This window comes from Felis catus, chromosome A1 (genome assembly GCF_018350175.1).
Source record: "Felis catus isolate Fca126 chromosome A1, F.catus_Fca126_mat1.0, whole genome shotgun sequence".
NCBI lineage: Eukaryota > Metazoa > Chordata > Mammalia > Carnivora > Felidae > Felis > Felis catus.
Window position 1 is genome coordinate 131,456,282 of NC_058368.1, and position 12,881 is coordinate 131,469,162.

The following is a 12,881-nucleotide window of genomic DNA, read 5'->3' on the forward strand; positions in this document are numbered from 1 at the left end:
TAAAGTAGTTAACACATGAGAAGTTGAGAAGAGGAAGTGGGAAAAGATAAGTAGAAGAAAGGGTAGAAGGAGTTGATACCTATTTTTTTTAAGATAAGTCAAGATATACTGTTGAAAGTTGATCGACAAAAAGTTGTAGCACACACTCTTGGTTGCTAATTAGTACCATTACATCCTTCTTTTCTAATATAACTCTGAGTTTTATTCTCAAGTATTCAACTCTCCCAGCATAGACCAGGTGGCTCCTGGGTAGCAGACCCCATCCTTGGCTTCCTTTGCCAGTGATTGGTTTACAAATCTGCATGTGGTCCAGTTTTGACCAATGACATGAGAAGAAAGTTTGTCTTTACCCTTAAGACATGAGATAGAAAAGCCATTCTCTCTCCCATTGGACATAAACAAGAAAGTGTGTAACAGAGATAGTTTTTGGCAGCCATCTTATGAATAAGTGGGGAACCCGCTTGGTACAAAGCCTTTATTTTTGAGAGCACAACGAAGGAAAGAAAAGAACATGAGGTCTTGGGGTGCCTGGGTGGCTCAGTCGGTTAGGCGTCCGACTTCAGCTCAGGTTACGATCTCGCCCTCTGTGAGTTCGAGCCCCCACGTCGGGCTCTGTCTGTGCTGACAGCTCAGAGCCTGGAGCCTGCTTTGGATTCTGTATCTCTCTCTCTCTCCCCTCCCCTGCTCATGCTCTGTCTCTCTCTGTCTCAAAATAAATAAAAACATTAAAAAAAATATTTTTTTTAAAAAGAAAAGAACATAAGTTCTTGATAACCTCATTTAACCACTGAGTCAGCCAGCTTTGAAGCCCACACTACCTTTGGATTTCCTGTTCCATTAAATATTAAATTTACTAATTAACTAACACAGTTTGAGTAAATTTTCTGTTAGTTTCAACCAAGAGCATCCTAACCAATAAAAGCATACTAATAAAAGGTAGTCAACAAGGAAACTAAAAATGATATGATTCACAACATTTTGAGAGGTTAAAAGATAGTTTAAAAAGACTTAAATCCTCTTGGAAGGACATCAATAATATTTAAAGATAATAAATAGTAAAGAGGTTTCTGGAATGGTTGCATGAGAGGCTCAATCTTTACTCCAGTAAAACAGCTATTTAACTGATACCACTATACCACTATTCTTGTAAAAGGTTGTACCATCAAGACCTTGTAGCATTTGGATATCCACATGCAAAAGAAGGGTGACTTTGGAGCCACACCTTACACTGTTTAGACATACACACACACACACACACACACACACACACACGCACACACGCTAATTAAAATGGAACAAAGACCTAAATGTAAGAGATAAGAATATAAACCTCTTAGAGAAAACATAGGTGTAAACTTTTTGAAAGTGGATTAGGCAATGGGTTCTTAAATGCTGCACCTAAAACACAACCAAAGAAAAAAAACAGATAAATTAGACTTTATCAAAGTTGAAAGCTTGTGTGCCTCAAAGGGTATGATAATCAAAAAGATAGTAATAAATGTTGACAAGGATATGGAGAAATTGAGACTCATATATATGTTTGTTAAAATATAAAATGGTGAAGTCACTTTGGGAAACAGTAGGATAAGTCAGGACATGGCAGATTCTAAGTTTGCTTAGGAGATTGGGAAAGTTCTGGTGTGTCCCAAATTAATTAGAGTCCTTTTGTCTTGAAGGTGAGAACGACACCAGTGTAAGCAGGTTTAATCCTTTCAGACCAAGAGCTCCCACATCAGCACCCCAACTCTAGGTCTCTACAGGGAGGTGCTACATGCCACATAAGAGGATCTACAGGCCACCTAAAATCAGCAGGCCAAAGACAGGAAAAGGCCATGGTATATAAGCATTATGTGGGGTAGGAATCATCCAGGTGAGAGAGGAGAAATCCCTCAGCCAAGGATATCATGGGAAGGTGTCATATTTTCTTGAATTGACTATCTGACTGAAGCCTTCAAACCAAGTGTGTCACTTCCCCTATTGTGGACTGACACTGAATGATCTTCCTGTAGGCAGTCCTACTACAGACCCAGTATCCATTGATCCAGGATCCCAACCCATGGTTATATAGTAGATGGGAGTGTCCCAGGTATTGCAAAGGGCGCCACAGAGTGAGTGTATCCTACTTCCCAACTGTGAAATGACTCACTCCTGTCCCCCCTCCCCATTCAGATGCACTCAAACCTCAACAAGAATGATTTCCACTCTTGTTCCACCATTTTCCTCCATTCAAACTCCATCTCCATTTTAACCACACACAACCCCATACCCACTACTCTTGTGCCTTTACCTGGCAGAATTAGGTGCTGATGAGCAGATATCCCAGTGAACTCCACTGGAAATAGGAAAAGGAAGTACGTAAGTCTTTACCTTATGTATAGAAGTCCCTAACTAAGGAAATGACATTTAAGCTAATCTAGAATTTTAAGCATGGAAGAGGCCTGTGATGTTTTCACCAGGGATATTTTGGCTGACTCAATAAATGGGGGATGTTACTGGCATCTAGTCACTAGGGACAGGGATGACAGATATCCTAGAGTATTTGGGCCAGTCCTGCACAGTGAAGAATTATTCTGTGTTCTGTCTGATTTCCTCATGTCCTGCTGGAATTTGTCCAGGACAGATAACTCATCCCAAAGAGTATCGCACTTCCTCTTTTTATCTACTGTGACAGTCTATAATTAATTGGTCATGGTCTGTTATCCCTATTAAGAGCATTTCACCCTTTCTCTTATTCTCTACCACTGAGTCTGGTCTGTTAATTCTTATGCTAATAATGGTTTTGTTCTTGTGTCCATCCATGCCTGTTTTGTTTTTCTGTTCATTTTGTACAGAATAGTCACTAAGCCTGAAATCCAAACTCGTTCTTTTTATCAGTAAGAGTACCTAATTTTGTCTTCCAGTGCAGTCATTCTCAAGCTTCAATTTGTGGATTATTTTTATTATAAAAAAAGAAATATCAAAGTAAGCATAATATTTAGAGCAGTGTTTCTCAAACTGTGTCAGTGAAAACCTACAAACTGTCTTAAAATCTTCCGGGATTAAAAGGCAATGCTTACTTTGCACCTGTGTAAGAGGGGCAAGAAAGTGCCATTTGCCAGGGGCCTTAACTTTCCTGGTGAAACTCATTTTGTACCCCTGTGGTACCACCTTTACAATTTTTACTGTATCTGTGTACCACCTGAATTATTTTTTTAAGAAGTTTCCTCATATCAACACACCTTTTTTCTTAAATACTTGTATTAGCTTCATCCTTAGCAATGTATTTGTGAATGTATGTGTTTGATGCTCTACTTAATATACATTTTTTCTAATTTTCCACATTAAATAGGTAACTTTTAAATGTTTAAACATTTTCATTCAGTATCTCCCAAAATCATTTCACATGTTGCTAGTGTTTTGCAAACCAACTCTTGAACACCAATGACTTATTCTTACAGAGGTTAATCTCCAGAAAACAAAAACAAAAACAGGAATGCTTAAATAGTCCCTGGGGATTGGGAGGGGAGGTAGAAATAAGGAGTAGAACAGATCATTGTCATTTTGTTTTTTGTTTCGTTTTGCCCTTCTATGCTGTTGGATTTTTTAAACCAGAGCTATATGTGACTTTGACAGTTTTAAAAGTAATAAACCAAACTGCATCATTGGCTATGATGTGGTGCACAGGGAAGATGGAATTTCTGTCTTTCTTTTTTCTTTCTTTCTTTCTTTCTTTCTTTCTTTCTTTCTTTCTTTCTTTCTTTCTTTCTTTCTTTCTTTCTTTTTCTTTATTTTAAATATAATTTATTGTCAAACTGTTTTCCATACAACACCCAGTGCTCATCCCAACAAGTGCCCTCCACAATGCCCATCACCCACTTTCCCGTCTCCCCCACCCCTCCGTCAACCCTCAGTTCTCAGTATTTAAGAGTCTTTTTTCACACAGAAGACAGTATTACAGATTCTTTGAAGGCAAGGATGGATGTTGTGATAACCTTTTGAGGATCTAGTAATATATCCCTATCCCTAGGATTTCAGAAGCCTTTTTCTAAATCTTGAAATGTAACTTTACATACAAAATAATAACAGGATGCATCATCACAGTATAAAGTACTTAACATTTTGTCTTTATCTTAGCAAGAGCTCGGTAAATATTGTGGGTAAACTGGGCTTAATTTGATAGATCACCTCTTAGTCTTATAATTCCTCTAGCAGAGGATAAACTAGCTATTCTTGGGTGATGAAACAGTTACTGAAATGATTCTTGAGTGCTCCAAAGTCATTAAAGGACATCAGTAAGTATAAAGTGATCACAACTGCTTGAGGTGAAAGCTTGGATAAATGCTCTCCCCTGAGAAAGTCATAATAGTAGCAGATTTCTCCTGGGCCTGAAGGGTTAAAAATGATGATAATTACTTTTTCATTATTCTGGTATAAAATTATGAGAACAAAATATTGTAGCAAATACTAAATGGACTCACTAAATTAAAATGGATAAGTCATTAATTATGGCTTACCTAGATATTAAAATAGGAACTCCTAAATATTAACCTCAGTTCAGCATAAATTGTATAATTATAATGATTCACATATTGTAAAATCTATAACTCCATTTCAACAGTATCATATTTAGAATTTTGGGTTTGGTTTTGCCCCTGTTCTATATGCCTCTGTCATCATGGTGCATATTTAGCTGGAAAATGGGACTTCCTAAGCAAGATTTTTAGCTTTGAACAGCTTATGAGTAAAGAATATGAAAATGAGGTTTTAATTTATTTTCCGAGGACCCACAGATAAATACTCATCAGTGCTGGATGAGGTATTCCTGGTTGGCCTCCCTTCCCAGCATGCAGAGCTTTTCTGGACCCCAAATTCTATAGGGCATGCACTTACTAGTAGACCTTACAGCCACCCAGGGTGAGAGAACCTGTGAGGCCTGAAGAGATTTATATTACTGTATTTCTTTGATTCAAACTAGTCCCATTCTACTGAATGCAGGCTGTGATAGCAGCTTATCTTTTCCCCTAACTTGTATTGTTCCCTTTAGAGGTGAGCATTTTTTTCTCTATGTGCTTAGGCTTTCCATGGCTCATATAAGAGAGAGTTCAAGTACTTTCTAGAATTTAAAGTGAATATCATCACATCTGTTCTCTGATTGGTCTGTGTTTACTTCCAATGAATATTTTCTTTTTCACTCATAAGGAAGTCTCTGAAAGGTTGAGAATTTGATTCTGCATTTTTTTTTAACGTTTTATTTTTGAGACAGAGAGAGACAGAGTATGAACAGGGGAGGGGCAGAGAGAGAGGGAGACACAGAATCTGAAATGGGCTCCAGGCTTGGAGCTGTCAGCACAGAGCCCGACGCGGGGCTCGAACTCACGGACCGTGAGATCATGACCTGAGCCGAAGTCAGACGCTTAACCGACCGAGCCCCCCCTGATTCTACATTTTTTTTAAACTTTCTCCAATCAGCAGCATTAGATTCAGTAAATTCTTGACCATCACATACAGAATGAACTAAAGAGATGATGCAGTAGGAAAAATTGTAGAAGATTTTTCCCTTTTATCCTCTCTCCTGAGCCAGGATTGTACTCTGGTTATTCTCTTGCTACACCTGTAACACATTTTTCCCTTTTTTGTCTACCTGTTTATTTCTACCTTTTTTTTTAAGTTTATTTATTTATTTTGAGAGACACAGAGACAGTGCAAGTCAGGGAGGGGCAGAGAGAGAGGGAGACTGAGAATCCCAAGCAGGCTTCACACTGTCAGCACGGAGACTGATGCAGGGCTCAAACTCACAAAACCACCGTGTGATCATGACCTGAGACGAAACCAAGAGTCAGTCACTTAACTGAGCCACCCAGGTGCCCCTGTTTCTATCTTTTAATCTTGAGTCTTATTGAGGGCAAGGACTGGGTTTTTCTCTTTGCTGCCTATGGCATAATAACTGACATAGGAGATTCCCAGTAGATGTATACTGTATGTGTAGACACATCAGAGTTGCATCTAATGTGAATTTGAGGGAATTATGTTCGCTTGAATTCGAATTAAAAAGTTTACTTTTGTTTTCTTTCTTAAAGAGATCTAAATTTGTTGTCAAAATACTGTAACAATTTTTCATGCTCTTGCCGTTTTAGTCAAATTAACGTCTAAAACTACTGTTTTCTTTTGCTTTACTCTAGAACTGAACAATGCCACAAAAACATTCTTTACTAAAGAGTATTTGAAAATAAAACAAAGCTTTCAGAAATCCAGCTCTGCAAAATGGCCGCTCCCAAGCTGCAGGAAAGCCTTCCATCTTTTTGGAGGTAAGGAAACTAATGCAAAAATGTTTGGTAACTTTGTCTAATGTCTCTTTTTAAAGCGATTTTTTCCTAACTAAAATGTTAGGGGAAACATTTCTGCATTGGTCAGGTTTAAGTAAGGATTTTGCAAAGTATCTTCTTGCTGAAAGCATTAAATATAATAATAATAATAATAATAATAATAATAATAATATATGAAGAAAATAGACAATAGAAACTGTGTAAGAGCAAAATTTGAGAAAAACACATGATTAAAGTACTTTGCCTTGCTGTCAATAACGTTTAATATGATGTTTAATAGATGAATGAAATTCATCTCAAAAGTAACAGATTTGACAAAAGCTGTATTTGACAAAAGCACTAGTATTCTTTATAAAGATCCTGAATAGTTCATTATCATAGGTAAGTTGATTTAGTTTTATTATTTTACAGTTGTCCCACAAGTTTATGACAAGTAGCAAATAGCAGAGCCTTGGTGTACAGAGTGTCTCACAGGTACACAGTGGAATAGGAATACCAGTTTCTGGGTTCAGGTTTAACTAGCTGAGTGACCTCAGAGGTGTCATAATAACCTCTTTTTTTGTTTTGATTTTCTCGTATGTAAAATGGGAGTATATATATGTGTGCAACCGAATTAGTATAGTTGTAAGGATCAAAAGAGCGAATGGGAAAGCACATTCTAAATTATAACTATACTACAGGTAGAAGGAATTAGCAAAATAAGGGCAAGGGAATTTCTGAAACCTTTTTTACCTTTGAGAATTTGTTACCGTAGAATGATAATCATACAATATGGACATAAAATATAATTTCTCCTTTAATAAAACGATGGCCAGAGCATAAAATACTGTGTGGTTTTAGTATTTACCACTTGTGATATTATGGGATCTGTTTGGAAAGCTCCAGATACGATCGTCAAGGAATGGAGCCAGGGAGCTTCTACAATAAGACCTAAAAAAATCAGTACCCCACAACATAAACCAAAAGGATAGAAATGGAGCCTGTATGGTTGAGGCAAAAAATAAATTGATTTATGAAATCCCTGAGGTACGAAGAAAGTAGTTTAAGGACAAATATAATTTTATAGAGCAGTCTGAATGAAGAAAATAGTTGAAGGACATTTTACTACACACATATGCTATTTTATAAGGTAGTAACTGTAGAAACTCATCCACAAATTGGGTATAGACACATTTAGACATATGAAAGCAAATAGAAAATGAACTTTCTTGAAAGATCTCATCCCAAAGAAGAGAAAATTTAAAGGATAACTTGTATGCTTTAAAAGATTCCTTTGGGTCCTACATACTGCTGTGCACACAAATTTTAAAAAGAATGAAGCACCTTTCTGACACAATTTCCTTCACCTTTGTGTATCCCGAGATACTGATGCTATAATTTAAACACTACCTTCTTTGTGATTTCATCATATTTGTCCTCCCCATAAGAGTTCCACAGAACTTAAGTTGTTAGAAGTTTTTACGGAGGAGGTTCAAAGTAGCTTTGTTATACAACCCAACTTAAGAAATATATTACTATCAAAAAAAAAAAAAAGAAAGAAATACATTACTGTCAAGGGTCTGTGGAGCTAAACAAGAGTTGAGCTGTCAGGCTCAGCCAAAATTGAAAGAGTTAAGCCTTTGATCACTTGGTGCAGTGGTATAAACAGGAGTCTAAAACTGGAGGAGATGCTGATTCTCCTTACCTCAATTCCCTTTTGGAACAGTGCACTGATCCAGATTCAGGCAGATCAGCACACATGTCGAGATCATCTGACTAATGAGGGGTCCCTAAACAAAAGGCAGTGGCAGTTTTAGCCCTGAAGGTGTACGTAGGGGGAGGGTGGAGGGGTGGCAGTCAGCTAAAAGCGGAAAAGCACTGGGTGCTACTTAAGGGGGTGGGGGGGCGAAGTGTCTTCCAGTTTCCCTGTTCTACCCCTTTTAAAGGGGTCCCATTAGAGGCACCTGAACAAGCCTTCTGCCCAAGGCCTCATAGAAAGAACCTAGGAATGCCGGTGTTGGGCCCAGGGATGTAAATATGTAAAAGAGCATCACTGGCCAGGGAGACATAAGGGCAGTTTGTCCTGTAAGGTCTGTCAGGTAAAGCTTCTGTGTTTGCTTATGGTCAGGCCTGAAAAACCATTCATAGGATTTTAATCATAAACCAGACTCCTTATTTGTCTGTATTCCTGAATCACCTTCTGTCCTTTTTGTTTACTTCGTGTTCCTCTGAATTTTGCATTATTTCTTTATACAAGTACACACATGTATATTTAATCAATGCTATTTACTTTTGCTTGTTTTTTTAACTTTGTAGTGGTAACAGTATATATAAATTCCTCTACATTTGCTTTGTCACTCAGCATTATATTTCTTGGATCCATACATTTCAGTCCATTATATGAATGTGGCACAATCTATCCATTTTCCTGTTGATCAACAATAGGGTTAGCCAGTTCTTTATTATAAACAGCTGCTATAAACTTTCTTTTCTTGTCTACTGGAGCATGAGAGTTCCTCTAGAATAAATGTGGGTAGAATACTTCTGGGTCGTAAAAAAAAGCACATTTTTACCTTGATTACCTAAACCAAATCATTTTCCTAAATGCCGATACTGATTTATCATCACCTTTGTCTCCCACATTCGGTGTTTTCAGTCCTTGAGATTTTACCAGTCTGATAGGTATAAAATGGTATCTCATTGGGGTTCTAATTTCAATTTCCTGATTACTAATGGGGAATAAACATAGCTTTATATGCATATTGGCAATTGAGTTTTTTCACCTGTGAAATCCTATATAAATTTTGTCCATTTTCCTATTGATGGTATTTTTCCTGTTAATTTTTGAAAGTTTTAAAATATTTTCAGAGCAGACTCCTTTTTCTCTTAATAATATGAATAGCAGCTATCATTTCCCAGTTGTGGTTTGTATGTTCTCATTATGATCTCTTTAGTAAATTGTGGCTTCGCATTTGCTTCATCATCTTTCCAGTCTGTATTATCTGCCTTATGAAATTCTTCTGTATCCCCAGTGTCATACAGGTATCTTCCTGTATATTTTTCAAATAGTCTAAAGGTATTTGGAATTGACTTGTATTGTTGTTTTCTAAGTTTTGTGAGGGTTTTTGTTTGTTTGTTTTGCTATATTGTAGATAGGGATTCAATAACTTTGGCCTTTTTTCCTATTTACTTTAGCTACCATTTGTTGAAAATAATTCATCATTTCCCCACTGATGCACATTGCTAGTCTGTCATATATTAAATTTCCACGTATGTGGGTCTATTTCTGAGGTCTTTATTAGGTTCTGTTGGTCTTTTTGTCTAATTCTTGGCCAAAACCATACTTTTTATTAAGTATAATTGAAATACAATGTTATGTTAGTTTCAGGTGTATAACCTATTGATTTGACAATTCTGCTCTTGGTTGTCTTTTTCCTTTGCCACTTTAAATACATCATGCTATTCTCTTTTGGCTTGTAAAGTTTTTGCTAAAAAATCAGATGATAGCCTTATGGGGTGTCCCTTGTATAGAACTGTTTTCTTTTCTCTTATTGCTTTTAAAATTCTCTCTTAATCATCACTTTTTGCCATTTTTATTAATGTGTCTTGGTGTAGACCTTGTGGTTCATCTTGTTAGGGGCTCTGTGCTTTCTGGACTGGGATATCGGTTGAGAAATTCTCAGGTATTTTTTTTCTTATTCCTCTTTCTCTCTCTCTTCTCCTTCTGGGATCTCTGTAGTGCAAATGTTTTTATTCTTGATAAGGTCACAGTTTCTTTAATCTGTTCTCCCTCTTTCTGCCAGTCAGCTTCATTGCTTTCCAGTACCCAGTCTTCCAGATTGGTGATCCATTCTTCTGCATTAACTAATCTGCTGTTGATGGCCTCTAGTATGTATTTTATTGAATTCATTATTGAACTCATCAGCTCTGACTGGTGTTTTTAATATTGTCTGTCTCTGTATAATTTCTCAATGATTTCATCCACTTGTGTCTCAAGTCCAATGAGTATCTTTAAGACCATTAATTTTTTTATTATTTTATTTTAATTCCAGTGTAGTTAACATACAGTGTTATATGAGGTGCATGTGTACAATATAGTGATTCAGCAATTCCCTATGTCACCCAAGTGCTCATCTCAATAAGTACCCCCCTTAATACCCATCCCCCATTTCACCCATCCCCCACCCACATTCCGTCTAGTAACCATCAGTTCTCTACAGTTAAGAGTCTGTTTCTTGTTTGTCTCTATCTTCTGTTTTTTTGCTTTTGCTCATTTGTTTCCTAAATTCTACGTATGAGTGAAATCATATGGTATTTGTCTTTCTCTGACTTATTTCACTTAGCATTATACTCTCTAACTGCATCCATGTTGTCGCAAATGGCAAGCTTTAATTCTTTTTTTATGGCTGAATAATATTCCATTGTATATATATACCAACCACATCTTCTTCATTCATCTGTCGATGGACTTTTGGGCTGCTTCCCTAATTTGGCCATTGTAAATAATAATGCCATAAACATAGGGGTGCATGTATTCCTTTGAATTAGTGTTTTTGTATTTTGGGGGTTGATACCCAGTAGTTCAATTACTGGATCATAGGGGAGTTCTGTTTCTAACTTTCTGAGGAACCTCCATGCTGTTTTGCACAGTAGCAGCACCAGTTGGCCTTCCCACCAACAGTACAAAAGGTTCCTTTCTCTCCATATCCTTACCATTATTTTTTCCTTAAGTTTTTGGTTTTTGCCTTTCTTACAGGTGTGAGGTGATATCTCATTGTAGTTTTATTTTACCTTTCCTTGATGATGAGTGATATTGAGCATCTTTTCAGGTTTCTTTTAGCCATCTTTATGTCTTCTTTGCAGAAATGTCTGTTAATGTGTGACCATTACTTTTAATTCTTAATCAGAAGTACTGCTTATCTCTGATTAATTTAGCTCTTTTACTGTGATTTTATTTATTGTTCTTTCATTTGGGATATATTCTTCTGTCTCCTTTTGTCTCACTCTCTATGTTTGTTTCTGTGTATTAGGTAGTTCACCTGTCTCATGATATGGAAAGTAGTGGCCTTGTGTGGAAGAGGTTCCATGATGCCCTATAATGCAATTCCCCCTGGTCACCACAGCCAGGCACTCCAGGAGTGTCTATTGTGTGGGCTGCATATGTCTGAGCCTTGATTATCTTCAGCCAGCCGCAACGACCAGCTTTGCTTGCTGTAGGCACACTGGGCAGGGTTTGCTCCTTGAGTGGTTGAGAGGCCCATGTGCCGAACAGGGAGCTTATTGGGAGGTCGGTTAGCACACAGCCTAGCCATCTACGGTTAGCCTCTCTGCCATAGCTGCAGGCCTACTGGAGGGCAGGGTTTGTTCCCTGTAGAGCCAGCTAAGAGGCCCAGTGGCAGACAGTGCAGGCATAGTGGCGTATGGGGTTATCTCCCTCCCTTTCCAGGGCAGGATGCCTTTCGGAGTGGCACCATTTTGGCAGGGGCCGCCTGCAGGATGTGTTAGGGCTGGAGCTGCTTTGGGCGAATGCCTGCCAAGGCAGATGAGTTGGATTGGACAGGTTGGCAGGGGAACGCTACGTCAGGGCACACAGTGCCATCAAGGTAGTTCAAGAATATAACCACTGGTGTTCCACCTATCTAGGCTGGTGGAGAGGAAGAGAAATGGTGACCACCAGTACTTCTGTTCCCTGACAAATCTACAGATCCCTGCCCCTCTGGCACACATTCTAAGATTAGTCAATAAAACTTCTTCATGTATACCCCAAGCACTTTTCAAACTGCTGCTTCTGTGCTGTGTCTCAGGGTAAATGATTTAGTTTGCTGGCCCTTTAAGGGTGGGGACTCAGTTTTCTATCACCCTCTGGCTCTCTGGGAGAGTTAAGCCCACACTGATTTTTAAAGCTGCCATATTTAAGCCCTGCTAGTTTTTAAAACTAAACATTATAGGGAGTCATCTTCCCAGTGCAGGACCCCAGTGCCTAGGTTGCCTGGCATGGGGTCTGATCCTCTTATTTCTCTATGCTTGTGATGTCCCTTCCATGTGTGGCTGGTCATGCAGGGACTTTAGTTCCCAACAATGTCCCCCCCTCCTATCCTTTTCAGTGTGACCATCTTTCTAGGTTTAGTTCTGGAAGGTCTATTCTGCTAGTCCTCAGGTTGTTTTCAGGGTTAGCTGCACAGATGCAGTTGTTATCTCATTATGTCCATGGAACAAGGTGAGCTCAGGATTCTTTTTTTTTTTTTTTTTTTTGAAAGACAGAGAGCACTAGTGGGGGAGGGGCAAAGAGAGAGAAGGAGACCCTGAATCTGAAGCAGGCTCCAGCCTCTGAGGTGTCAGCACAGAGCCTGATGCAGGGCTTGAACCCATAAACCGTGAGATCATGACCTGAGCTGAAGCTGGACGCTTAACCAACTGAGCCACGCAGGCACCCCTGAGCTCAGGATTCTTTCTCCACCATTTTTCCAAAACCTCAATACTGTACTGTGTTAGTTACTAAAGCTTTATAGTAAGTCCTGATGTCCCCTTTCAAACTTGTTATGCTGGAAGAGTGTCTTGTTTTTTGTGTGGGCTTTTTGTGGGGTTTTGTTTTGTCTTGTT

At 38.4% G+C, this 12,881-nt stretch overlaps 1 protein-coding gene across 6 annotated transcripts in view; it reads left to right on the forward strand.

Moving 5' to 3' along the window:
- RNF180 (ring finger protein 180) overlaps positions 1 to 12,881 on the forward strand; it is a 267,612-nt gene that overhangs the window by 216,815 nt on the left and 37,916 nt on the right. For all 6 annotated transcript variants that reach the window (XM_045061285.1, XM_045061291.1, XM_023256994.2 and 3 more), the window contains one exon: positions 6,159 to 6,284. In XM_045061285.1, coding sequence (XP_044917220.1) covers positions 6,159 to 6,284 — 126 coding nt within the window. The remainder of the gene's footprint in view (positions 1 to 6,158; positions 6,285 to 12,881) is intronic.